Here is a 25373-nt window from a genome sequence, read left to right on the forward strand (position 1 = left end):
ACTGCGCACCAGTGCACAAAGCAAGGTCCATGAGTGAGTTTTAGGTGGAACTTGACTGGCCTGCACAGAGTACTGACCTCAACCCAATAGAACCCCTTTGTAATGAATTAGAGTGGAGACAGACCTTCTAGTCCAACATCTGTGCCTGACATCACAAATGCGCTTCTTGAAGAATGGTCAAACATTCCCATAGGCACATGCCTAAACCTTGTGGACAGCCTTCCCAGAAGAGTCGAAGCTGTTATAGCTGCACATGGTGGGCCAACTCAATATTGAACCCTACGGACTAAGACTGGGATGCAATTAAAGTTCATGAGCGTGTAAAGGCAGGTGTCCCAATTTTGATTTATGTGCATCTCATATCTTGGTGATTGCTGTTGAAACTGAAAATCACTGTAGTAGTTGTCACTACTACAGTGATAGCAGCAGTCTTCAAGACCTGTGCCAAGGAACTTCTGTTTTGCATAATAACCACAGGGAGTCACTCATTTGGCACTGCCACTAGTCAGAGAATGCCTTGTATTTTTTCGATGAAAACAAGGCATTCTCTGTTTGGAGAAGGTGGCAATTGTGAGATCACCCCTCGGCCTCTTCACCTTGTCAAATCGAAAAACACTTTGTATTTCTGAAAAAAATAAAATAAAAAATATAAGACATTCGAATAGCATAGGACCCAGAAGATCACTGCTATGACTGTAGTCGGCACGTCTAGTACAGTGATTGTCAGCTTCCCCAGGAATTGCTCAGGTGGGAGATCATCATACTTATGCAATAAAAATCACAACTACTGTATAATTCAGTTTTAAAGAGTGCCAGTACTGGAATAGGGTAAAATGATGGTAGGTAATGGTCATGTTTCTTAAGGGCCATGTCAGATAAACAATCTTGCCCTGGGAGGATAACACCACTTAGGTTTTCCTTAGGAATCGCTTCCTCTCTCTCCAGACACTAACCAGAACAGCAATATGTAGCTCTTTTGCTGCTCCCTCATAAGTGATTGATGTGCTGTTGCAGGCCAGTGAGGGAAGGATTCCATTAGTGGAAGTGGTTTGCGTGCCTGCAGGCTCCAATCCCTTATAATCGTTCCCTTGCCTGGCATATTCTGCCTATGCCAACACATCAATTTATTTGTATGACATGTCCCTAAATATGAACGCAATATGGTGTCTTGAAAAAGTTAAGTTAAGCTCCTCATCATCTAAATCAGTGGTCTCCAAATTGTGGCTGGGGGGGGGGTGGATGTGGCCCTTTGCTTGCCACTATTCCACCAACTGAAATCATTGATGGGGCGCCATTCCCCAACTGATACCATCAATGGGGCACTATGCCTCCCACTAAAACCAATGATGGGGCATTGATGCTGGGGCAGTTTCTACTCCCACTAGCCACAGTTTGGTCATCCTAAAGCCTGAAGGACAGAAAACTGGCTCTTAGCTTAGAAAGTTTGGAGATCCCTGATCTGAACCAAACCAACTCACACTAGCTGACCCTATGCCCACCTTAGTAGTGTTCTCTTACAATTGTTTAAAGGGCTACTATAAAGAGCTATGGTTGTGAGATATGTGTTTACTTATATCAAGATTTAAGATACTAACTGAAAGAGAGGTCTTGCTTCTGAGTCATCTAGGCATTCGAACTCTATTGAGATGTAGGAGACTAGAGTTGGCCTTATATGTAACTGTTCTAAAATGTACCTTCCTCCAGCATTTATTTACAACACATGCCATCATAAATCTCTGGCTTAAGAACATCAAGGACCCACTTGAAGTTGCAAAACACAGTACTTAATGACTTTTGTATTGTGTATAAAACATTTGAAAATGTTGATAAAACTTGTATAGCATAATAGATTATTGGCTGATATGACCAAAACAACATCTTGAAATGAGATAAGTCCTACAGTGTGTTCATATTGTACCAGGTAAATGTAGTGAAAATGTTTCCTTGGACACTTCAAGCAAAGAAAAAGAGAATCTTTTGTTGGATCTTATAGATTTCTTTCATGGGTTAGTTGGGATGAACAAGATGTATGTACAGTGAGGGAAAAAAGTATTGTTCCCCTACTGATTTTGTACATTTGCCCACTGACGAAGAAATGATCAGTCTAGAGTGAGAGACAGAATAACAACAAAAATATCCAGAAAAAACGCTTTTCAAAAAAGTTATACATTGATTTGCATTTTAATGAGTGAAATAAGTATTCGATCCCCTATCATTCAGCAAGATTTCTGGTTCCCAGGTGTCTTCTATACAGGTAACAAGCTGAGATTAAGAGTACTCTCTTAAAGGGAGTGCTCCTAATCTCAGTTTGTTACCTGTATAAAAAGCACCTGTCCACAGAAGCAATCAATCAGATTACAATCTCTCCACCAAGACCAAAGAGCTGTCCAAGGATGCCAGGGACAAAGATTGTAGACCTACACAAGGCTGGAATGGGCTGCAAGACCATCGCCAAGCAGCTTGGTGAGAGGGTGACAACAGTTGGTGTGATTATTCTCAAATGGAAGAAACACAAAATAACTGTCAATCTCTGGGACTCCATGCAAGATCTCACCTCGTGGAGTTTCAATGATCATGAGAACGGTGAGGAATCAGCCCAGAACTACACGAGAGAATATTGTCAATTATCTCAAGGCAGATGGGGCCATAGTCACCAAGAAAACAATTGGTAACACAGTACCCCGCGAAGGGCTGAAATCTTGCAGCGCCTGCAATGTCCCCCCTGCTCAAGAAAACACATGTACAGGCCAGTCTGATGTTTGCCAATGAACATCTGAATGATTCAGGGGAGAATTGGATGAAAGTGTTGTGGTCAGATGAGACCAAAAACAAGCTCTTTGGCATCAACTCAACTTGCCATGTTTGGAGGAGGAGGAATGCAGCCTATGACCCCAAGAACACCATCCCCACCGTCAAACATGGAGGTGGAAACGTTATGCTTTGGGGATTTTTCTGCTAAGGGGACAGAACAACTTCACATCTTCAAAGGGACGATGGACAGGGCCATGTACCATGAAATCTTGGGTGAGAACTCCTTCCCTCAGCCAAGGCATTGAAAATGGGTATTCCAGCATGACAATGACCCAAAACACACAGCCAAGGCAACAAAGGAGTGGCTCAAGAAAGAGCACATTAAAGTGGATGTAAACCCTCAGGCCGCGTACACACGCGGGGACTGTTCGCCCAACTTTGTCCGTCAAACAGTTTCAGCAAACAGTCCGCTCAAAATTAGCATGGACGGACATGGCCACACATGACGAACGAACAGTTTGCTGAAACCGTGTGCGATGACGTGAACGGCACGTACGACGGGACGAAAAATACAACGTCCTATACACTGCATTATAACTTTCGGCGTGTAAATCCTTTCTGAGCATGCGCGGAACTTAGTTTGACGAACAAGCCTACACACGAGGGGACTGTTCGCTGAAACAAAGTTTCAGCGGACAGTTTTACGGAATTTCCGAAAAACCTTGTTCAGCGGACTGTTCGCTGAAACTGTCCGCTGAAAGCCCACACACGAGCGGACTGTCCGCCGAAACACTGTTCAGCGGACAAAGTTGGGCGAACAGTCCCCGCGTGTGTACGCGGCCTCACATATACCCAGTAAAGTGAACAGCCTCAGGTAATACACAGGGATGAAACAAATCTCCCTACGTGTTACATGTATATCTGCTGTCTTCAGCTTTATATATTCTTTAGAAAGTTCTGATTGTGTTAGGAGGTTTTCTCTTCCTAGTTAGCACTGCATTGAAGCCTGGGCATACAGCCAAGACAGCTGATTGCAGGAAAGGCACACACCGCCTCCCCTCATAGGTAGAGACTTTCAGATCTGTTTGTTGTATCGTTCATCACTCTACTAATCTATTTATTGCATCCTCCCCAACACTAAATGCAGGATACTTTTATCTCCTGTGTCGGAGAGTTTGTCAGAAGTAGGGATGAGCCTGATGTTTGAGTCGAACGCAAGTTCAAGTTGAGCATCGGGTGCTCGTCTGTTTTCAGCACAGCGAGCAATATGCAGTGTTTGCAGCAAATTCAAAAGCTGCAGAACACCGTTAAAATCTATGGGACACTAACATGAAAAAACAAAAGTGCTAATTTTAAAGGCATATATGCAAGTTATTTCCATAAAAAGTGTATGGGTACCTGGGTCCTGTCCTAGAGGACATGTATCAATACAAAAAAAAGGTTTTAAAACTGATGTTTTTTCAGGAGCAGTGATTGTAATAATGCTTAAAGTGAAACAATAAAAATGAAATATTCCTTTAAATATCATGTGGGAGCCTCCCATGGAGGTGGAGTTGTTCCGTTTTTTTTTCTCAAGTCATCAGATGCTAAATGTCTGATGAGTTGAGACAATAGCAGCGGCACAATGGCAGCGGTGGGCAAATGGGTGTACCTGTATGTCCCCTTTAATTGGCGGGGCTAGCGGGTCGCGTACAGGGTGACCGTGGCTGAGGGACCAGCGGACTCAATGTCCGCCGGTCTCCCGGTGATCGTGTCACGGAGCCGCAGAACGGGGAAGTGCTTATGTAAACAAGGCATTTCCACGATCTGCCTTGTGACATGACAGAGATCACTGCTCCCTGTCATCAGGAGTTGAAGCCCACCCCCCTCCACAGTTAGAATCACTCCCTAGGACACGCTTAACCCCTTCATCGTCCCCTAGTGGATAACCCCTTCCCTGCCAAAAATCATCTACACAGTAATGAATGAATTTTTATAGCGCTGTTCGCTGTATAAATGACAATGGTCCCAAAATAGTGTCAAAAGTGTCTGATGTATCCGCCATAATGTCACAGTCATGATAAAAATTGCAGATCGCCACCATTACTAGTAAAAAATAATAATAATAATAAAAATGCCATAAATCTATTCCTTATTTTGTAGACGCTATAACTTTTGTGCAAACCAATCAATATATGCTTATTGCGATTTTCTTTTCCAAAAATATGTAGAAAAATACATATTGGCTTAAACTGAGGGAAAAAAATGTTTTTTTATATATTTTTTGGGGGTAATTATTGTAGCAAAAAGTAAAAAATATAGCTTTTTTTCAAAATTGCCTTTTTATTTGTTTATAGCGCAAAGAATAAAAACCAAAAAAATCAAATACCACCAAAAGAAAGTTCCATTTGCAGGGAAAAAGTATGTCAATTTTGTTTTGGTGCAATGTCGCACGACCGCGCAATTGACAGTTAAAAACGATGCAGTGCCAAATTGCAAAAAGTGCTCTGGTCGGGAAGGGGGTAAAATCTTCTGGGGCTGAAGCGGTTAAAGAGATTGCTTTTTGTTGTATCTACAGGACAAGATGTTAAAGACCAACTCCAGGCAAATAAAAATTACCCCTTACAGCGGAGCTGTGCCTGCAGTGCAAGGGCTAATGGTTTGTATATGTCTGGGGAACAATAAAACAAAATATACCTACCCGATCCTCTGCTCCTCCCCACAGCTAGTCTGTTCCCCACAGCTTCTGCACCCCTGTGGTCTAGCAGTATAGAGTCCTGACATCATCAATTGGACATTAGGGAGGCTGAGGGCCAATCCATCACTGGATCATGGGAAATAGCTGTCTGCTGGGAGAGCAGAGGATCAGGTAAGTCGGTTTCTCCTCCCCCTGAACAAAACAAGCTATTCGTCCTTGCAATGTATTACTTTTACTCCTTGCACTTCAAAGACTAATTTATTTCTGCCTAAAGTTGGGCTTTAAGGTGATATTAAAGCCTTTTTTTTTCTACTACTTATACTACTGGTGTTAACACTTACATTCTGTTTTGCTTCTCAGTGTGCTAAAGGTTTCTCTTCCAACTGAATCAGCTGGTACCCACAATGCTGGCCTGTTTTGTGTTGGCTTGCAGGGTCCTATAGAGCCACAGCTTGAGTGCTTTTTTATGTTAAACTACAGCCTGATATAACGGCACCCACTGCGGCAGGAGGTGCAGACAGCCTGGCACATAAGACACGCCTCCTAAGCATGATTGATTGAATTTAGCTTCTAAGCATGATGATGGAGCATGATGGAGCTATGAATTAGTAGACATGTAGTCTTGAGGCGGGGATCCAATGGCTGTGAATAAAGAAATGTATGCTTCCTAGCCAGATATTTGGGGATGCTGTGCACAGGTAGCTGTTGTTAAATGACCCTGAAAGTAAGTGCTTCCTTTTTAAAAGAAACATACAGTGGAACCTTGGATTATGAGCATAATCGGTTCCAGGAGAATGCGTGTAATCCAAAGCACTCGCATATCAAAGCAAGTTTCTCCATAGAAGATAATGTGTTCCGCATTGACTTCTATTACATACAATACCGCATGTGGCCAGAGGTGGGGGGTGTCGGAGAGTCTCGGAAATACTCAGGGACAGCTCGGCTGAACTCGGAAAGCATCAGAAAGGCTCGAGAATGGAGTATTCCCGAGTGTTTCCAAGTATTTTCAAGTGATTCTTAGTATTTCCGAAATGCTCCGAACCATTCCAAGTGTCCTTGGTGCCCCTGCACCTCTGGCCAAATGCGGTACTGTACACCTCCTTAGCTTGAATTCTGCTCATTTTGCGAGACAACACTCACAAACCGAGTCAGAATTTCAAAAAACAATTTGCTCATAAACCAAGGTTCCACTGTATTATGTTCTGCGGAATTCATTTATGCGCATTTATTAAAGTATAAAAAAAGTATCTTAATTTTTTTAATGGAACATAGATGACAATAAACATTCCCTACTTTATCCAAAATGAAAAAGTTTGGGCTTTTGCTATGCTTTAGCTGTTGACCTAGAGTTGCTTTTTGATGATGATACTTGTGTCTAAAATGTTACGTGTGTCTGTTTTGTTAGCTCTAATAATAACATTGAATATGTGCCATTTTTGTTTCTAAGTCAAATTTCCCTGCCCACCGACAAGGCCTTTCCGCTGCCACAACAACCGCGTGTGCCTAAGGACAGCGCAGATTTGCAATGAACTGGATGAGTGCGGCGATAACTCTGATGAGGTTCACTGTGGTACGTAGAATTTACCCTACGCGGCTCTGAGACTAAATTACCGTAATCTGAGAGGAACCTTCAGTGAAAAACATAATTGACCTTAATTGAAGTCTTAATTGAAAGTTTATGTGTGCCATAAATTAGGTTCTGAAACAATTATATTTGAAACGCATGAAGAACCTTTCTGCTTCTTGGTCAGTGGCTGTACATGCTGGCTGCATTCTAATGAGCATGCAAGGCTAATTGTGATTTATTTTGTTTGCATAAAATATGGTAGGTATGAAGCAGAAAGTGAAACCTTGCAAGAAGGATGAGTTCACCTGTGGAAACAGAAAGTGTATCGCATCCGAGCTGCAGTGCGACCAGTTTGATGACTGTGGAGATGGAAGCGACGAGCGAGGCTGCAAAACAGGTACATTTCCTGGTATTATTATTGCTCTTATAAACCTTGCCTTCTAGCAATCTGAACAGCAGGTCATTAGTGAAACTCCACTACTGTTGTGAAAAAAATAAACCTCCCAAAGGTCAGTTATTTATTTTGCAGATTTTAGCAAAAATAGCAGAATACTACCTTTTTCTTTCCTTAGGTCATTGCTCTAACTTTCTTAAGTAAATGACTAAATGGTAGGGCCACCTATACTCACTGAGTCAGTTACAGTGTTGTAAAAGGAGAAAACCTGCAATGACAGGTAACATTCCAGGTGTGCAGCACTCTTGGTAAACGATATGGCCAAAGGTGTAGACACCTGACCATCCCATCCCAAAGCCATGGGCATTATTATGGCATTGGTCCCCATAATAAGTGCAGGACACCTGACCATCACACCTACATGAAATTGATGGACATCCCATTCCAAAGATGTGGACATCACTATGGGGCTGGTCCCCATAATAAATTTGGACACCTGACCATCACACCTACATGAGCTTGTTGGACATCCCATTCCATAGTTACATAGTTACATAGTTAGTCGGGTTGAAAAAAGACACCATCCAGTTCAACCATAAAAAAAAAAAAAAAAAAATCGTACAATCCAATATACCCAATTCTATACCCACAGTTGATCCAGAGGAAGGCAAAAAAAACCAGCAGAGCATGTTCCAATTTGCTACAGCAGGGGAAAAAATTCCTTCCCGATCGCCCAAGAGACAATTGGATTTTCTCTGGATCAACTTTACTTATAAATGTTAAAAGAAGAAGGGGGAACCCAAAGGGCATTTGGAACTTTGAATGAGGTTACATCAAAGATGCACCTCCATCCCGTATTCGGATAATGAAAAGGAAGACATTGGGACCTTGAGTGAAGCAGTGGACTGGTAGGGGTGAAAAAATGAAATTAAACAGGTGGATTTTGGTGGGTGGTTGTGGTGCCATTCAGCTAGAACATTACATGTGTGGTCAGGTATAGATGTTGGATGAGAAATGCTGGCTTGCAATCCTATGTGGCTCAAAGGTGTTTTATACAGTTGAGGTCAGGGCTGCAGGCTACTCAAATTTCTCCACTTCAAACTCATCAAACCATGTCTTTATGAACCTGGCTATGTGCACAATGGAAAAAGGCTTACCCCTAACTGTTGCTGTAAGGTTGGAAGTACACAACTGTTTAAAATGTTTTTTGTATGCTGTAGCATAACACACAAACTCAGTCATTTGAATTACTTACTTTTGCCCATATGGTAGTTGTCATGGCCCAGTATCCAAATACGTTTGACCATATAGTGTAAGTTTGACATCAAAAATGAAAAAACTGACCACAGTAAAACCAAGGACAGTGGTGAGGATATCTGAAATTTCAACCACATTTATTGTAAAGACTATTGGGGGAAAAAAAGATAATCACACAAGCAGGAAATTGGGTTTCTGACAGAAAAATGTTGGTAGCAAATATAAAAAAAAGATAAACACCTATTTGATATTGAGATTTTGCCCCTTTTTGTCTTTTTCTAACTTCCGATAATACCAATAAAATATGTAGACAATGGGGAGATTTACTAAAACTGGTGCACACAGAAATTCGAAATTGGGGCAGTTCTGCCTGGTAGCCAATCAGATTCTAACTTCAGCTTGTTCAATTAAGTGTTGCCAATAAAACCTAGAAGCTAATTGGTTACTAAGCACAGCTCCACCAGATTCTGTGTGCACCAGTTTTAGTAAATGTTCGCCAATGTGAAAATTCTATGTTGGCATAAGTTCCCACTCTCTGCAGGAGGTTTGAAGAAGATGCCTCTGGACTGTGGTTATACCCAGCCCACCCTTTGATAATGCAGGCCAATCTGTCCATAAAACATAACTGTTTTAGGTGAGCATGCCCCAATAGCAACTGAGGCTTATATCTGTATGTATATATTTAGTGTTTCCTTATCTTTTCATTTTTTGGCATATCAAAGATTGTCAGGCTTTGTTTTTTTTTTCCTTGTTTTTTTCTCAAGATGGAAACATATACTGTATATTTTTTTTTGTTTCTGAAAAGGTAAAAATGTACAGTGCAAATCATAATTTAACAGGTGAACTTTGGAAAAGGTTAATGGAAGGTAAACTGATTGCTGTGAACTGCGCTTTAGCCTGCAAGACTGACACTAAAAATAGACTGAAGATAGAACGATCAGAAAGAAAACATATTAGAGAGCTCAAGAGATGTCTTCTCTTCATCCTCTGAAAAAAAAAAAATATTAAACACGTTTTTGTATTTAATGGGAAAATAATCTTATATCCTCGACCTATAGCTATACAGTAGATAGTCTGATAGACTATATCTATAAGGCTAACAGTAAATTGCAACAGTCTTTATGTAAATTCTTTGATTTACAATATGAAATAATAAATTGTATCTGAATTACAGCAGGTACAATATGGAACAGTAAAAGCAGGTAAAACATGAAAATCACCTTAAAAATAATCACATTCAGATAAAGTACAAAATAGTTTTCACACTATTACATTTGTGATAACAGTAGAAAGAAAGGGTGGTGACTTCACAGTCTCTGTGTTGTTCAATGAGAAAACACAATGGAGTTAATTTACTAAAGGTAAAAAGACTAGCGATTGCGCCAAAGCTTCCTAAACGAGGGGAAGTTTCACTTTGCAAAAAAACTGAAAAAAACAAACAAAAAAAAAAACAGCATCTTTGCTTGCACATGTGCACACTCTATTTTTCTTTAGTAACTGAACCCCCTTGTATTCATAAAAAAGTGGGTAACCCCCCCCCCCCCGTTCAGCGTGCAGAAGAAAATCTGCTCTTATAGAACCCAGAAGATTGCTTGGGATTGCATGTAGTATGGGTTACTACAGTGATTTCCAGCATCCCCAGCAGTGGCCCACCAATTTTTAATTTTTATTTTGTGTATAAACTACCGTATTTATTGGCGTATAACACGCACTTTTTTCCCCTTAAAATCGGGGGGGGGGGGAATCATGGGTGCGTGTTATACGCCGATCCCCCCGCCGATCTGCCGATTTGCGCTGTCTGTGGAGCGCCGCCGCCATTTACCGAGCTGAGCCGAGTGTACTGTGTAGTCGGCTCCGCTCTCAGTCACGCCCAGTCCCGCCTCCTAGCCTTTACGTCCCGCCATTGGCCCGGTGTTGTGTCCATCACAGGAGCCAGGACAAGGGGCGGGACGGGGCGTTACTGCGAGCAGAGCCGTGTAGCTGAGTACCCTCGGCTCGGCTCGGTCTATGTCGGCGGCGGGAGGAGCCGAAGATCTCGGCGGCGGGAGGAGCCGAATATCTCGGCGGCGGGAGGAGCCAAAGATCTCGACGGTGGCGGCGGGAGGAGCCGAAGATCTGGGCGGCGGCGGCGGCGGGAGGAGCCGAAGATCTCGGCGGTGGCGGTAAATTTAAAACTAACCATGCTGCAATTGTGGGAAAGGATGCAGGGGGACAGTCGAAGGTTTCTAGGGGTACAGTAGAAGGCTGCAGGGGGACAGTGTAGGGCTGCAGGGGGACAGTGGAAGGCTACATTGATGGGCATTTAAAATGTAAGGTTTTTTTCCTTAAACTTGGCTCCTAAAAGTTTTTTTCCTTAAACTTCCCTCCTAAACTTGGGGGGTGTGTTATACGCCGGATGTTATATGCAAGATGTAACCAACACAGTTGACACGGTCATGTTCTTCAAAGTCTTAGGTACAAAATGCACATCTCATCTGAAGTATTCATTTATGGCCAAAGATCTTGTCCAAATATCCAAATAAGTATCCATTTAGTCCAGCTTGATAAAGCAAATGTCCTTTGCATATTGCCTGAAGCACTGGCGGCACATGTTCAGTCCATATTTACAGATCAGTCCATGCCTGTTTGAACACACGCAGCAGGAGTGAGATCCCTGGCCAAACTTCCTTGGGTGACTCCAGTACAGCTGTTGGTGGCCCATTGTGCTCACCATCGTGCTCACCTCTCTGCTCGGGAAAAGCGTGGCCCGCCAATTATAACATATGCATTTCAAGAAAAGATGGCTGCACACCACAGCTGGCCCAACCATCATTGGTTATGATTAAGCACAGCACTTGTGTGAAATGCATTAACCATTAGCAGCCTGTCAGTGTCCTGTCTATGTCATGTTTGGAGATATCTAATAAAATAACTCAGGACCAGCCATTGTGTGTAGCCATTTCTTTTTGAATTGCATATTTTATGGAGGCGAGCCCGGCTGGGCACCCATGTGTGGCATCTATTAGGCAAACCCATCTCACCTGGAGCGGCGTATCTTCCATTTTCTATATAAGATATGCATACGTACATCTAGCCAAGCTGGCCCAATATAAGTGTTCAAAAAAATGAACATTCCTGGAATTTAAGCTTTAAAAGGTCAATTCATCCTTTTGAGTAAACTCTAGTCTAGTAGACTACTCCCACACTGCAAGAGCTAATTGCTCAATTAGGTCTAGGAGGCATAGAAAATAAAATCTACTTACCCAAACTTCTGTGCCGCTAGACCGGTCCCAGCAGTGTCCTCTCCCCCATGGTCCAAAAGTCTAAGGTCTTCACATCATCAAGAAAGGTGCAGGGTCCATAACCCTAAATTGGGGAAGATGGCTCAGAGGGATGGTGCCGTGCCGGAGCACGGGTGCGCTATCTACTGGGGAAAGGGGGATCAAGTAAGTTATAACACTTTTAGGCTGGGTTCACACTTTTGTGAATTGGATGTGGGTTCTCTGCATCCAATTCGACATAGCAGGAGATTTTGACCGACTCTCTATGGAATTTGCACAGGAGCGCTGTGCACCTTTTGGTCCATTTCGGCAAATTTGGGTTGAAATTGGACCTGAAACAGTGTACAGGGACTCATCAGACCCCCGCTGTGAGCCGCATGCAAAGATAGTGTGAACCCCTCCTTACTCTACCCTAGATTAAACAAGCAATGAGTTTCTCAAATCTTCCAGATTTGGGCTTTAAATACATGCTAACACTATTGTGCGGGCAAAAAAAAAAAGATGGCAGAAATACTTGCTGTCCTGAAGAACCCAGTGCTGCTGGCTTCTCAATCAAATAGTGACAATTGGTCAAATGATTTCAGCTGATTGAACATGGTTGATAACATTCATCATGAAACAGCCAATCAAAATCATTCCCGGGCACCTTTCCAGGCATCATATTGGTGGTCTGTTTTTCTCTGCCCAACATAATTGATGACATGCACATGTAAAGAAACATTTGACTTTTGGCCCAATTTAATGTGAAGTCTCTGGTCATAATGGTTTACTGATTTTGCACACTAGTCTTTGTTTAATTCCAATGCCCAGAAGCATATTGTTTTGTATTTTACATCCACCATCCCCAGACCTTGCCCCACTGGTCCTCAGCACGTTGCCCTCCGGTCATAGAGCTACCTCCTTTGTAGGATTGCTTCATGTTTTTTTCTGCTTGAAGAATTTTATTTTTAAGTAAAATAGATGCAAAAGCCACTATAAAGAGAATAACTGGCACAGAAACTGAGTATAGCTATATTCTGCCCACAAGGGAAAATCTTCTGTGATATGTAGATCAAACACAAACTGCGCACCAGGTGGATGGACTAGATAACAGACTTGAGTAGAAAATAACAGATTTAATCATTGTCCACATTTGGCCAAAATCTGTAATCAGATTGAAGTTCAAGTTGATTGTCCACTGCAACGGCTTTCTGGCATCTTCCGGCGCCTCAGTCTACCAGGCACCAGTCACCTCTCAGCGCCAAGCCTCATTTGTAAAATTAAGAGGCCAGGGAGAGGAATTTGTTCCTTGGATAACACAGCCCTTTCAGGCTTTCTTGTATAAAACAGTTAAAGAGGACCTGTCATAACACACTGAAAAGACTGCCATTGACGCTGCTGTCAGAGTAAAGTCTAATTTAACAATGACAATATTTCTATTCTATAACAAAGGAGTGGTTAGAATTGACTAGAGGAATAGAGGGACAGTTGAATTGAAAATGATAGCAAGAAATTTTACAGGGGATTTTCAGGGCAGTGATGCTTCACCTGTAGCTTATGGGCTTATTTAAATACAACCCATAAGCTGCATCTACACGAAGCATGGATTTTAGCTTTGGTTTCACCTGTTTTTATATGGACTGTGCATTTGGGACTCTTCATTCCTTTTATTCTAAGCTTTTTTTTTCACTTGTGTATTTTCAACTTCATTCTGTTGAGTCGGTTTTTGACTTTGGGGTGCTAGCAGCTGTGTTTTAAATCCTATATCTGTATTTCTAGTGCAGCGTTAGCCTTTGGGCTTAATTTTTTTACAAAGCTAAACATCATGTGGTGCTATTTATTTTAAACGCAATGCATTTTTTTATTTAGACACTCTTTTGAATGGCCACCACTGCACCTAGCCTGCACATCACAATGCATGTGTGTTATACTGCACCCCTACACACAGGTCTTTGCATTGTGGTATGCTACACTGTAAACATGGTACATGTATATATAAAATAGTATCAATGTAAAAAGACTGTGCTATCCTGTATATGTATATATATATATATATATATATATATATATATATATATATATTACACATTTTGGCATGTTACAAACAAAAATGTAATTGGATTTTTTTTGAGATTTTATGTGATAGACCAATGCAAAGTGCCACATAATTGGTAAGTGATAGAAAAATGATAAACAAAATGGGGAATATTTCAAGGGGTATGAATACTTTTTCAAGGCACGACTTAGAGAAAGGTTCCTGCACTACTTTGAGGTGACTTCATCATGACTTGCATTGTCTTCTGTTAACTACTTAAAGACCACCCATCGCAGATATACTGCGGCAGCCCAGCTCTATTGTGCGAAATTATGTACCTGAACGTCATTACGTGCAATGGATAGCAGGGGTGCGCGCACTGATTGGCCAGAAGGGGAGCCAATCATCGGGTCCGATGGATGCAACGTCCGCTGAGATCCAACGAATAGTCCCCAGAGAGGCAGAACCGCAATCTGCCCATGTAAGGTAGATCGCCGTTCTGAGAAGGAAGAACACAGGGATCTTGTGTTCCTGCTAAGCAGGAACACGAATCTCTGTGTTCACCCAGTGAGTCTTTAACCTCCCACACAGTTAGAAAGCATCCCTAGGGACAAACTTAACCCTTTGATTGCCCCTGATGTAACCCCTTCCCAGCCAGTGTCATTAGTACAATAACAGTGCATATTTTTAGCACTGATAACTAATAATGTTCCTAGTTTCCAAAAAAAAGTGTAAAAAATGTCAGTTAGGTGTCTGATTTGTCCGCCGCAATGTCGCAATCCCACTAAAAATTGCTGATCACAGGCACGACTAGTAAAAATAAATAAATAAATAAAAATGCTATAATAATATCCCATAGTTTGCAGATGTGATAACTTTTACGCATACCAATCAATATATGCTTATTGGGGTTTCTTTTACCAAAAATGTGTAGCAGAATACATATTGGCCTAAATTGATAAAGAAATTCGATTTTTTTAAAGTTTTTTCATTGGATATATTTTATAGCAGAAAGTAAAAAAAAAATATGTTTTTTTCAAAATTGTCACACTGTTTGCGGGGAAAAAGAATATCAATTTAATTTGGGTACAGCATCGCACAACCGCACAATTGTCATTTAAAGTAACGCAATGCCGTATTGCAAAAAATGGCCTGGTCATGAAGGGGTTAAAACTTTTCCAAGGCTGAAATGGTTAAAGAAGTCATATGCAAGCCATGCAGGGATGTCGGCTTCAAAGCTGCATGACTTTAAAGCCACTCTGGTGTGAACTGGCACTAAATGTGTAAAAAATTGCTGCGCTAATTCATAAACTCTAAAATTCATACATTAAACTCCATTTTAAAAAACACCACAAATGATTATTATACAAATAAAGTCCCATAATTAACTGTGTACAAATAAATAAATAGAAATCTCACAATTAATCTTAACACATTCCCAAGATTAGTCCTGTTAGCATCCACAATATGTGAGAAAATCTACCCAAAACTCTTGACAAAAAGTGCCAGGATAAATTCAAAGCATCCACCAAATGGTAGCAAAATGCAGGCTTATCAGACATGTATGACCCTCTAGTTAAAGAAAAGTCCTGAACAGCACAAATAGTGGTATTCCACCTAGCCACGTCTCTGCCACCCCATATAGTATAAAATCCTCAAGACAAATATTTGTGTATCAGATTATTGAATTTACAATTAATATAAGGCAATTGCACATTATAAAAATCACTTCCAGGTGCTTGATGATGTCAGCAAATGGCTCCGACCTATGTGTTTCTTCATATATGATGTATTCTGGGGCATGATCCATGCCTCGGAAGACATCATATATGACGAAGGTGTAGTAACATAGCTTGGTAGAATAGCAGAGATGGGCCTAAAGACGTGGATAGGTGGAATACCACTATTTGTGCTGTGCATGACTTTTAACTACGGTATCCTATACTGGTATGTCTGCATTTTGCTACCATTTTTCAGAGGCCTTGGATCTATCCTGGCACCTTTTCTCAAAAAATTATGGGTGGATCTTCTCACATATTGTGGACGTTCACAGGACTACTTGGGACTTCGATAATATTAATTGTGGGATTTCTATTTATTTATTTATACACAATTAATTGTGGGACTTTATTTGTGTAACATCAATTGTGGATATTTTTTTTTTATTGAAGTTTGATGTATGAATTTCAGAGTTTATGAATTAGTGCAGCACATGTACTGTATATATACAAGTCAGTGCTAAGATCAAATACCTGAATCACTAGCAGCTGTAATAACATCACAAAGTAATGCAAAAAATGAATATGTATAGTGATGATATATATATATAGTATTTATAGAAAAATTATGCTAACATACAAACATATGTGCACTTACATATGTGCAAAAGTTTCAATTTCTTTTTTTTTTCAACAAACATTTTATTGAATATATGCCAGTAGTACACAATGAAACGGATTTGAGAAATCCTATGCATTTATAGGTATAACAATAACTTTATGGGCCAAACCTTAGCCCTTGTACACACAGTTGGACATTCCGACAACAACATTTGGCAGAATTTGTCCGAAACTTGTGTTGCATACACACGGTCGGACAAAGTTGACGGAAAATCCGATCGTTCAGAACGTGATGAAGTTATTTCGTTATGACGGGACTACGTTCAGGCTAGTAGCCAATAGCTTTGGTCTAGGAATTTGATCTGAGCATGCGTGGCACATTGTCCAATCGGAATTCTCTATTCACAATCGGACAAAGTCCGATCGGATCATGTTGTCGGAAAGTTTTATAGCCCAGCTATAAAACTTTGTCCGTCGGATATTCCAACGGAAACAGTCCGATGGAGCCCACACACAGTCGGATTATCCGACAACACGGTCCGATCAGACATTTTCCGTCGAATGTCCGAACGTGTGTACAAGGGCTTAGAGTAACAGGAAACAATAAGGAAAACAATAACAAAGACAGGTACAAATTATCTGTATTCAGATCAACCTCAGGTCAACACACACCTGTGCATAAACAGAATGTTCGATAAGGTTTAAATCTAAAGTATGCTAGGGTAGCTACTGTGTAGCCTATTTGGGAGGGCAGAGCGAAAATAAAAGAAAAGGAAAAGGAGAAAAAACAAACAAACTCTTAAATATAAAAGAGGGGGAGGGGAGGGGAAGAGGGGGAGGGGTGAGGGAGTAAAGTATGAGGGGGTAGAAATAGTTGGAGCGACAAGAGTGGTCCCTCAGGAGGTAAGTTGCAGGAGAAAAGGAGAGGGGGTGAGCTTGTCACCAGCTGCCCTCTCCATTGCCTATGTTAGGGACCATCTATGTGGATCACCAGTAGTGTGAGGTTTGGTTTAACCAGTAGGTTTTATCTTTGTGGAGTTACTGTTTTGCTACTGGTTATGCCCATGGTAATTTCCTGGTATGACTGAGAGGCCTTGAAGGATGTCCATGCGCCCCATGGAAGTTTCAATTTCATAGCACATTTTTCAGATTTAAAGGGGAGAGGTTGGAGGCAGTAAAAATACAACTTTACCATGGGGGTTATTTACTAAAGGAAAATCCACTTTGCACTGCAAGTGCACTTGGAAGTAAAGTCGCTGTAGATCCGAGGTGGGCATGCAAGAAAATTAAAAAAAACAGCATTTTAGCTTGCACATGATTGGATGATAAAATCAGCAGAGCTTCCACTCATTTCAGAGCTACCCCTTAGATTTAGATCGACTGCACTTCCAAGTGCACTTGCAGTGCAAAGTGGATTTGCCTTTCGTAAATAACCCCCCATATGTTTTTACTGCTCATCAACCACAAGTGTGACTGAGCCCTAAGGGTTCTGGGTCTCCTCCCAGACAGACAGAGGTCCTAACATAGACTACACAAAAACCACCCTGGGCTCAGTAAATGACTCAGAAACAGTCAGTACAATGTTATGAAGTGAAGTCACAGGAATAATGCAGAATAGGATATTTCATTTTATAACCTGCATTAGAAAAAAAGACATATGTAGTCGGATTGGTTGCTGTGGACAGCCCAGACACTTTTCTTTCCCCTAGCTTTAATATATCAGCTCAAATGAGTAACTTTTATTCTTCCAGCTGGAATGGAGAATTTCAAGATATGAAGCATATTTCATTTTATCTGCTATAAGGAATGCGTGTCCCCACTGCAGTGACATATATTCTGCCCGGTCTGCTCTCTGATAAATAGTCCATTCTGACATTTTTGCCTTGTGCAGAAAAGTTTTGCATCTGCAATGGGAAATATGGCAAGGCTGGTCCACAAGGAGCATTTGACATATTGCAGCGATAAAGGAGCACCTTATATATTATTTTTACAATTTCACAATTTACTGTGTAATACTAAGATTCCCAGAGCATCGTGTGTGATATTTAGAAAATTCTTGAAACCTTTAACCTGCATGGCTAAATGTTCGAGAAGCTGCATTTGTTTTGTTAAAACATGTAAACTCTAGATTCAAAGGTACCTGTCCGAGGAAGAATATGGGAGAAACCAGTACTAACTTGTTTATTGAAGGTGCAGATTCCGGGGTGTCATAAGTGTAGCTTCACCACTTAGTGGTTCACTGAATCACAACAAGAATAAAGGTGGTTACATTGGGGCTCCTAAATTTCATACTTGTCCTAGTTCAGTGACCCACTAAGTAATAAAGTGAGGATAAGGATGGCAGTGCAAGGACCTTTGTCATTTCTAGTGATGTTCTGAACTGTGGGGCTCAATCTCAACTTGGAGCAAAGTCAAGGCTGTGTGTACAGCCTGTTCCTAAGATCAAGGGTACTCAATAGACGCAATAGACGCATCAATAGAGCTGGCGCAGCTCTGCATAGAAATCAATCAGCTTCCATCAGTTTTTTTGTCAAAGCTTAATTAAACTAGCTGACGTTAGCAGCTGATTGGCTACTATGCAGAGCAGCACCAGATTTTGCACTCTCCAGTTTTAGTAAATCAACCCCAGTGGAACCAACTTAAAGAGGATGCTGGTGCTTTCAGACACCCCAAAGTGCCTACACACATTAGCATTGTCCCAAGAGCTAAGTACAGCACCTAACTCCCTTACAGTCCTCCTTCTCAGTTTTGAGTTTATTGCTAACACCGGACTTATGCCGCATACAGATGATCGGACAATCCGACAACACAATCCTGGATTTATTTCCAATGGATGTTGGCTCAAACTTGTCTTGCATACACATGGTTGCACAAATGTTGTCGGAAATGCCGAACATCAAGATTGTGGTGACGTACAACGCGTACAACGAGGTGAGAAAACTGAAGTTCAATAGCCAGTGGGGCTCTTCTGCTTGATTCTGAGCATGTGTGGAATTTTGTGGATATAGGAATTGTGTACACACAATCAGAATTTACGACAACTGATTATGTTGTCGGAAAATTTGAGAACCAGCTCTCAAATTTTATTAGTCGGAAAATCTGAATGGAAATGTCTGATGGAGCCTACACGCGGTCGGAATTTCCGACAACAAGCTCACATCGAACATTTGTTGCCAGAAATTCCAACCATGTGTGCGCAGCATCAGAGTGGCAGAATGTTACACTGAGAACAACAAACCTTGGAGATTACGCAATCTTTGCCTGTAGTGACATGGCACCAGGATCTTCCCTATGCAAAAGAATGTGGCACATGCATATCAAAACACTTTTTTCTTCATTAAAAAGGTTGCAGTCAGATCCTACTTGAATGGAAATTCTTCATTAGGTTGGCATATATGTGTTTTTTAAGTGCCTTTGATTGTATTTGTTATCATGTCCTAGAGCAGTGTTTTTCAACCTTTTTTCAGTCAAGGCACCCTCGAGAATAGTACACAATTCTGAGTCACACCACTCTGAGAATCACCCTCCTAGCAACACCCCCCTCAAAAATCCCCCGTCCTTGCACAACTCCTCCCGTCCCTCCTCCTAGCACAACCCTCCCTTCAAAATCCCCCCTCTTAGCACAAAACGTCATATTCCTCTCATCACTGCAAGAGTAGTAACAGCAGCAGAAAGGAAGAGAGAGCTGGGAGGAGGTGCAGGTTGTATTGGCCCCCTCCTCTCTATACTCTATGTATAGAGGAGTAAACAGAGGAATGCTTTCAGTTTGGACTGTACAAGGTTCTATGTTGATTTGCAGCGGCCCCCCTGAGGACTCTTTGTGGCACCCCAGCACCCCAGTTGAAAAACACTGTCCTAGGGGACACCAATATAAGCCAAATAGTTGTGATCTTAGGTTACAGGCATGTTTATAGTGACACTAAAAAAATAGTCTGCAGTAGTGCAAGCACCTGAAAGTGCCTACACATACTTGATGTAGCCTTAAGAATTCTGGAGTTATGAACCAATACTGGGCTGTTCTGTCAAGGAAAGCTCTGACACTTCCAGGTAGTTTTGGAGCTTGAAGCTTACTAAAGCCCCTTTTTGGCCAATCACAACGATAGGCTTCCTCACTAGCCAAAAGGATGGGTAGGAAAGCTTGGCACTATCAGGAAGTGTTGACGTTTGCCAGAAGAGCAGCACATATTTTGCCATAAGAGTAGGATTCTCAGGGCTGCTCTAGGTATGTGCAGTCACCTTCCACCATCCAAGTCTCCCTAGTGGCCCCTTAATAATATAGACAGCTTTACAGAGGCAAACAAGTCCAAGAGGGTCTTTTTATGGAAAAGTCAAGATTAGCATAGTATGTCAGCTGTTTCTATCTCGGAATCTACTGATGGTTTATGCATGTGTTTTCATTAACAGTAATATGCATGTAGGAATTACTCAGGTTTAAGGCAGTTTTGTTTTAATAACAGAATATGTTGGCAAATCACAGCTCCCTTTCTCTTTATGATTTTCTCTCCGCAGCTCACATCTTCAGTTAAGTTATCCTAACTCCCAGTTTATGCAGCTGTAAAATTAATAATAGACTAAAGCGTATTTGTGAGAATCTTAGAGTTCTGTGATGCAGCCTGCCGCCACTGTGATTTGTTTATTTCTAGAAATGTGCTCCTGACGAATTTTAATTTTCTTTAGAGCCCAGTGTATACTCCTGCGAAGCAAATGTAAATCCTTGCGGAGATGACGCCTTCTGCAATCAAACCAGCACACCACCTTTTTGTCACTGCAAGCCTGGCTTCCAAAGAAACTTCAGGAACAAACAGTGTGAAGGTAGGAACTTCAGATGGTATGGCTAAAAAAAAATAAAAACCCAAGTTAGTGGATGTGGAGCAACGTGATTAACATTCCAAAGCACAACTGGTTTTGTTACAAGAAAAGCTGCCTTCTATCTTCAGAGACAAGTTAATTCTCCATGCGTAGCAGAAGGAAGAATTGCATGGCATGATGAAAAACCTGCTGTAGCCAAAATGTACTAGAGCCGGAAGGGAATTCAAGCCTTTAATTCAGCTGCGTATTAGCAAAGCCAATTAATTAAATGAGCATCATAAGATATTGCTGAATTTAATGACAAAATGCACTGCTGTCAACATCACAGTGTCAGTATTAACTGGCGTTTGTGCTTTTTCTTAATGCATCTATCTAGACGCGTCTTAATCCCTGGCGCATTTTAGTCATGGCGCCATAGAACTTGATGGAAAAAAAAAGAAAAGCAAAAAAAAAAAAATGCAAGGTATTCGTAAGCATAGGTAAGGTAGAATAAGTAATATTATCTCAAAGCACCAGAAAATGAGGGATTTAATCCGTATTTTAGGATTTGTAAGGAAGAAGACAAGTAGCAAATGAGAATTTTCATTTTTTTAATTAATTACTGTAAATGGCTCTGAAAAAGTCAGAAAACATTGAAGTGTTAATTTTGGTTCCTATCCCGGTGGAGATTACCTTACCATAGACATGCAGATACAAATAAATTGAGGGAGAATGGGCTTGAGGCACTGGATCCAAAGTGGGTGGAGTGGGATATTTGAAGTAAAGTGCTATATCTTAGGTTAGGCTTCTCTAATCTAGGAAGAGACATCTGGAAGGTGCTTCAGATGAAAAAAACCTAAGATATTTTTAATTATAGATAAGGTAGAATACGTCATATTATCTCAAAGTACCAGAAAACAACATATTTGTTGGACCATTAACGGATATTTTTTAATAAATCTCTTCTAACAGGAGTTGTTCCACATGACTGGTAGACAGCTAATATTGTCCACCATCCACAAGAAGGGCAGCAAGGTAGAAGCTGGCAATTACAGACCAGTGAGTTTAACATATGTAAAATAGTAGAAAGATATAGATTAAAAAAATAGGTCTTGATAGATATCATCTAAACAATTCATGATTATACACAACATCATACACATAGTAATGGACCTTGGGTATGTAGAACAAAATTGTACCGGTAACATATAAACATGATAATGATTCATTATGATAAAACTATAATATATGATAATAAACTATAATAAAATACAAATAATGCGCATGGATACTGTGACATAGCCTCATAGGAAATCTCTACGCATTTCATGGTCATAACACCACTGATCAGGAGCAGATGCAGATTTGGGAGTATCTATAGTAGGATAGAAATGGCAAAATAGTATGATGGTAGAAAAAGAGTATGAAACAAGGAAAAAAGAGGGGGAACACAAAAGATCCCAAACACCCTCACCTATCTGTAGTATATGGGTAAAAATGTTGATGACATCGATAGTTGGAGGCACTATAGAAGATGTCAGCCCTGGGAACTGAGATGGTACCACCTGCGGCACGGCAGAACCAACAACCAATGAATAAGCATTGAGAAAAGATCTCCAGTTATCAGCTCTGGTGTATATAATTAGTGTTGTAAATAATTTGTGCTGTATGAAATTCCCAGGAATTTCTGTGAAAATGAATAAATTATCACTAAAGTGATTAAACTGATAAACTGAAAAACTGAAGAAAGGCACCCAAAACCGAAACAATAGTAGGTAAACCAAGTGAATGGAAAAGAAATAGTGTTTAATATCAAGAGACATAAAATTAGTTGAAGGTAGCAGTGTAGGGATAAGTGCGTAGGTAAGATAGACCACAAGGTACCTTAGAGGTGGATTTGAGGAATACTCCAAGATACTGCAACAGTGTCTCAAGAGTGAAGCAAAACAAGGTGTTAGTGCAGTACAAGTGTGGTATAAGTACCAGCCGTGAACCAACCGCGCTCGGTGGTTGATGCTCAAACCTTCCTCGTGGTATACGTGGATGGAAAAACATGTCGGTGTGCTGCATCATAAATTACGTCACCCGCTTGGCATGTGGGTGTTCCGTCAACCTGCATCGAGTGCCTGCCCGTCCCCCTACAATGGGAGGGGAGGGGAAGACCCCGGTGCGCGTTGCAGCTCCCGGTGATAACGAAAGCCAAGGCTACTCCCAAATTCCAGTTGGCCCCAATATCATAAAAAATATAATAAGAAATAAAAAACATAATGGCAAAGGTAGGTCACAGATTATAATAAAAGTCAGTATAATAAATTAGTTATGTGCTTCCATCCCTGGTTTGATGAGATTGGGACTTTATATGAGGCAATGACTATGGTAGTTCATATACCTCCATCCAGCACACTACTAAGTTGAATGAACCAATGAGTATAATAATTGTTTATTATTACAAAAGGGCATACATACACATGTAAAACAGTAAAAAATATATATTATTATTTTTTTTATATATGTATATTTTCTACTATTTTACATGTCTATGTATGTGCTTTGTAATAATAAACAATTATTATACTCATTAGTTTGTTCAACTTAGTAGTGTGCTTCATAAAAATAAAAAAAAAACACAACCCCTCTCTTCTTTTAGAATGTACCAGGGATGGAGGTATATGAACTACCATAGTCATTACCTCATATAAAGTCCTAATCTCTGTCTTTCTGTTAACATCAATTGTAGTCAAGTTAATGGAATCACTCCTGAAAAGAAGGATCATTGATCACCTAATAATAGCTTGCTGGACCCAAAACAGCATGGCTTTACTGAGGGCAGATCATGTCAGACTAATCTGATTACATTTTTTGACTATATCACCAATGTTTTGGACCAAGATGGTGCTGTGGACATAGCATATCTTGCTTTCAGCATGGAATTTGATACAGTTCCACATAATGATCTAATACAAAAGTTGTACAAGCTAGGATTTAACCCTTGGGTGGTTCAGTGGATATGCAGTTGGCTAAACGATAGATATCAGAATGTGGTTGTAAATGGGGTTCACTCAGAATTGAGACCAGCCACTAGTGGTTTACCACTTTGCTGATGATACAAAGGTTTGTAATAGAGTTGATATCCCTGGAAGAGTCTTTAACATGGAACATGATTTGGCATTGTTGGGAGATTGGTCAAAGCAGTGGAGACTGCAGTTTAATATTTCTAAATGTAAAATAATGCACCAGAAGAAAACAAATTAGGGGTACTTATTTCAGATGATTGCAAAATGAGCAAACGGTGTGACCAGGCCATGGGAAAAGAAATAGAATTCTAGGAGGCATCACTAGAGGGATCACCAGCAGGAGGAAGGAGGTTCTGATTCCACTATATATAGATCTTTAGCGAGACCTCATTTAGAATAGTGTGTCCAGTTCTGGAGACCTCACATACAAAAAGATATTGATAAGATAGAACGAGTCCAGAGACAGGTAACAAAAATGGTGAAAGGTTTGTGAGATAAAACATATCGAGAGCGACTGCAGGAACTTAATATGTACAGTGTGGAGAAAAGAACGGAAAATGGAGACATGATTGAAACCTTTAACCTCCTGCCAACCATCTGCCATCATTATACTGCGGCAGGTTGGCTCTCCCGCAAATTGCTGTAGCTGTACGTTGGCTCGGAAATGCGCTTATCTGGCGCATGCTCCGTCAGGGCGTGCACTCCCATTGCCCAGTGGGGGAGCCAATCAGCAGGTCTGGTGGACTCCATGGACTCGAGGCAATCATTCCCTGCAGTGACAGAATGGGGATCTGCCTGTGTAAACAAAGCAGATCTCCGTTCTGACAGGGGCGATCACACAGATCTTGTCTTTCTGCTAAGCAGGAAGACAGATCTGTGTGTTACCCCAGTCACACAGTCCCCCATACAGTCAGAAAACACAAACAGGGAACACATTTAACCCCTTGATCACCCCTGATGTTAACCCCTTCCCTGCCAGTGTCATTAGTTAATAACATTACCATTTAATACTCACATTTTTTGAGCAATTCGTCCCCCGATGTCATGTTTAATAGGAAAAAAAAAACGTATATAACTGCTTGCTGGCCATTGTGAAATCCACAAGCATTTATTTTCGGGATACGGTGCAGCTGAGAGACCAGCATGCACTACCCTGTTCTCATGCATGTGCAGTGATGCGTCGTAGCGGCGCTGTAAAGTATACAGGTTGCCATAACAATGGGCGGCATCATTGGAATTGCCCTCCCAGTTGTTATGGCAACCTAGCCATCGGCGCAGCCCACTGACTCTTGGGATGACACGCATCTCCCAG

At 41.0% G+C, this 25373-nt stretch overlaps 1 protein-coding gene and 1 pseudogene across 1 annotated transcript in view; one reads left to right on the forward strand and one right to left on the reverse strand.

Moving 5' to 3' along the window:
• The window catches only part of LRP1B (LDL receptor related protein 1B), a 2110020-nt gene that overhangs the window by 1923967 nt on the left and 160680 nt on the right, over positions 1 to 25373 (forward strand). Inside the window, exons 73-75 of the mRNA XM_077447755.1 lie at positions 6876 to 6998; positions 7258 to 7392; positions 20937 to 21071. Coding sequence (XP_077303881.1) covers positions 6876 to 6998; positions 7258 to 7392; positions 20937 to 21071 — 393 coding nt within the window. The remainder of the gene's footprint in view (positions 1 to 6875; positions 6999 to 7257; positions 7393 to 20936; positions 21072 to 25373) is intronic.
• Positions 11138 to 11347, reverse strand: LOC143923835 (small ribosomal subunit protein uS14 pseudogene; annotated as a pseudogene).

The sequence above is a fragment of the Lithobates pipiens genome, unplaced genomic scaffold, assembly GCF_037356315.1.
Source record: "Lithobates pipiens isolate NorthernLeopardFrog02 unplaced genomic scaffold, aLitPip1_a1.2 Scaffold_22, whole genome shotgun sequence".
NCBI classification, from domain to species: Eukaryota; Metazoa; Chordata; class Amphibia; order Anura; family Ranidae; genus Lithobates; species Lithobates pipiens.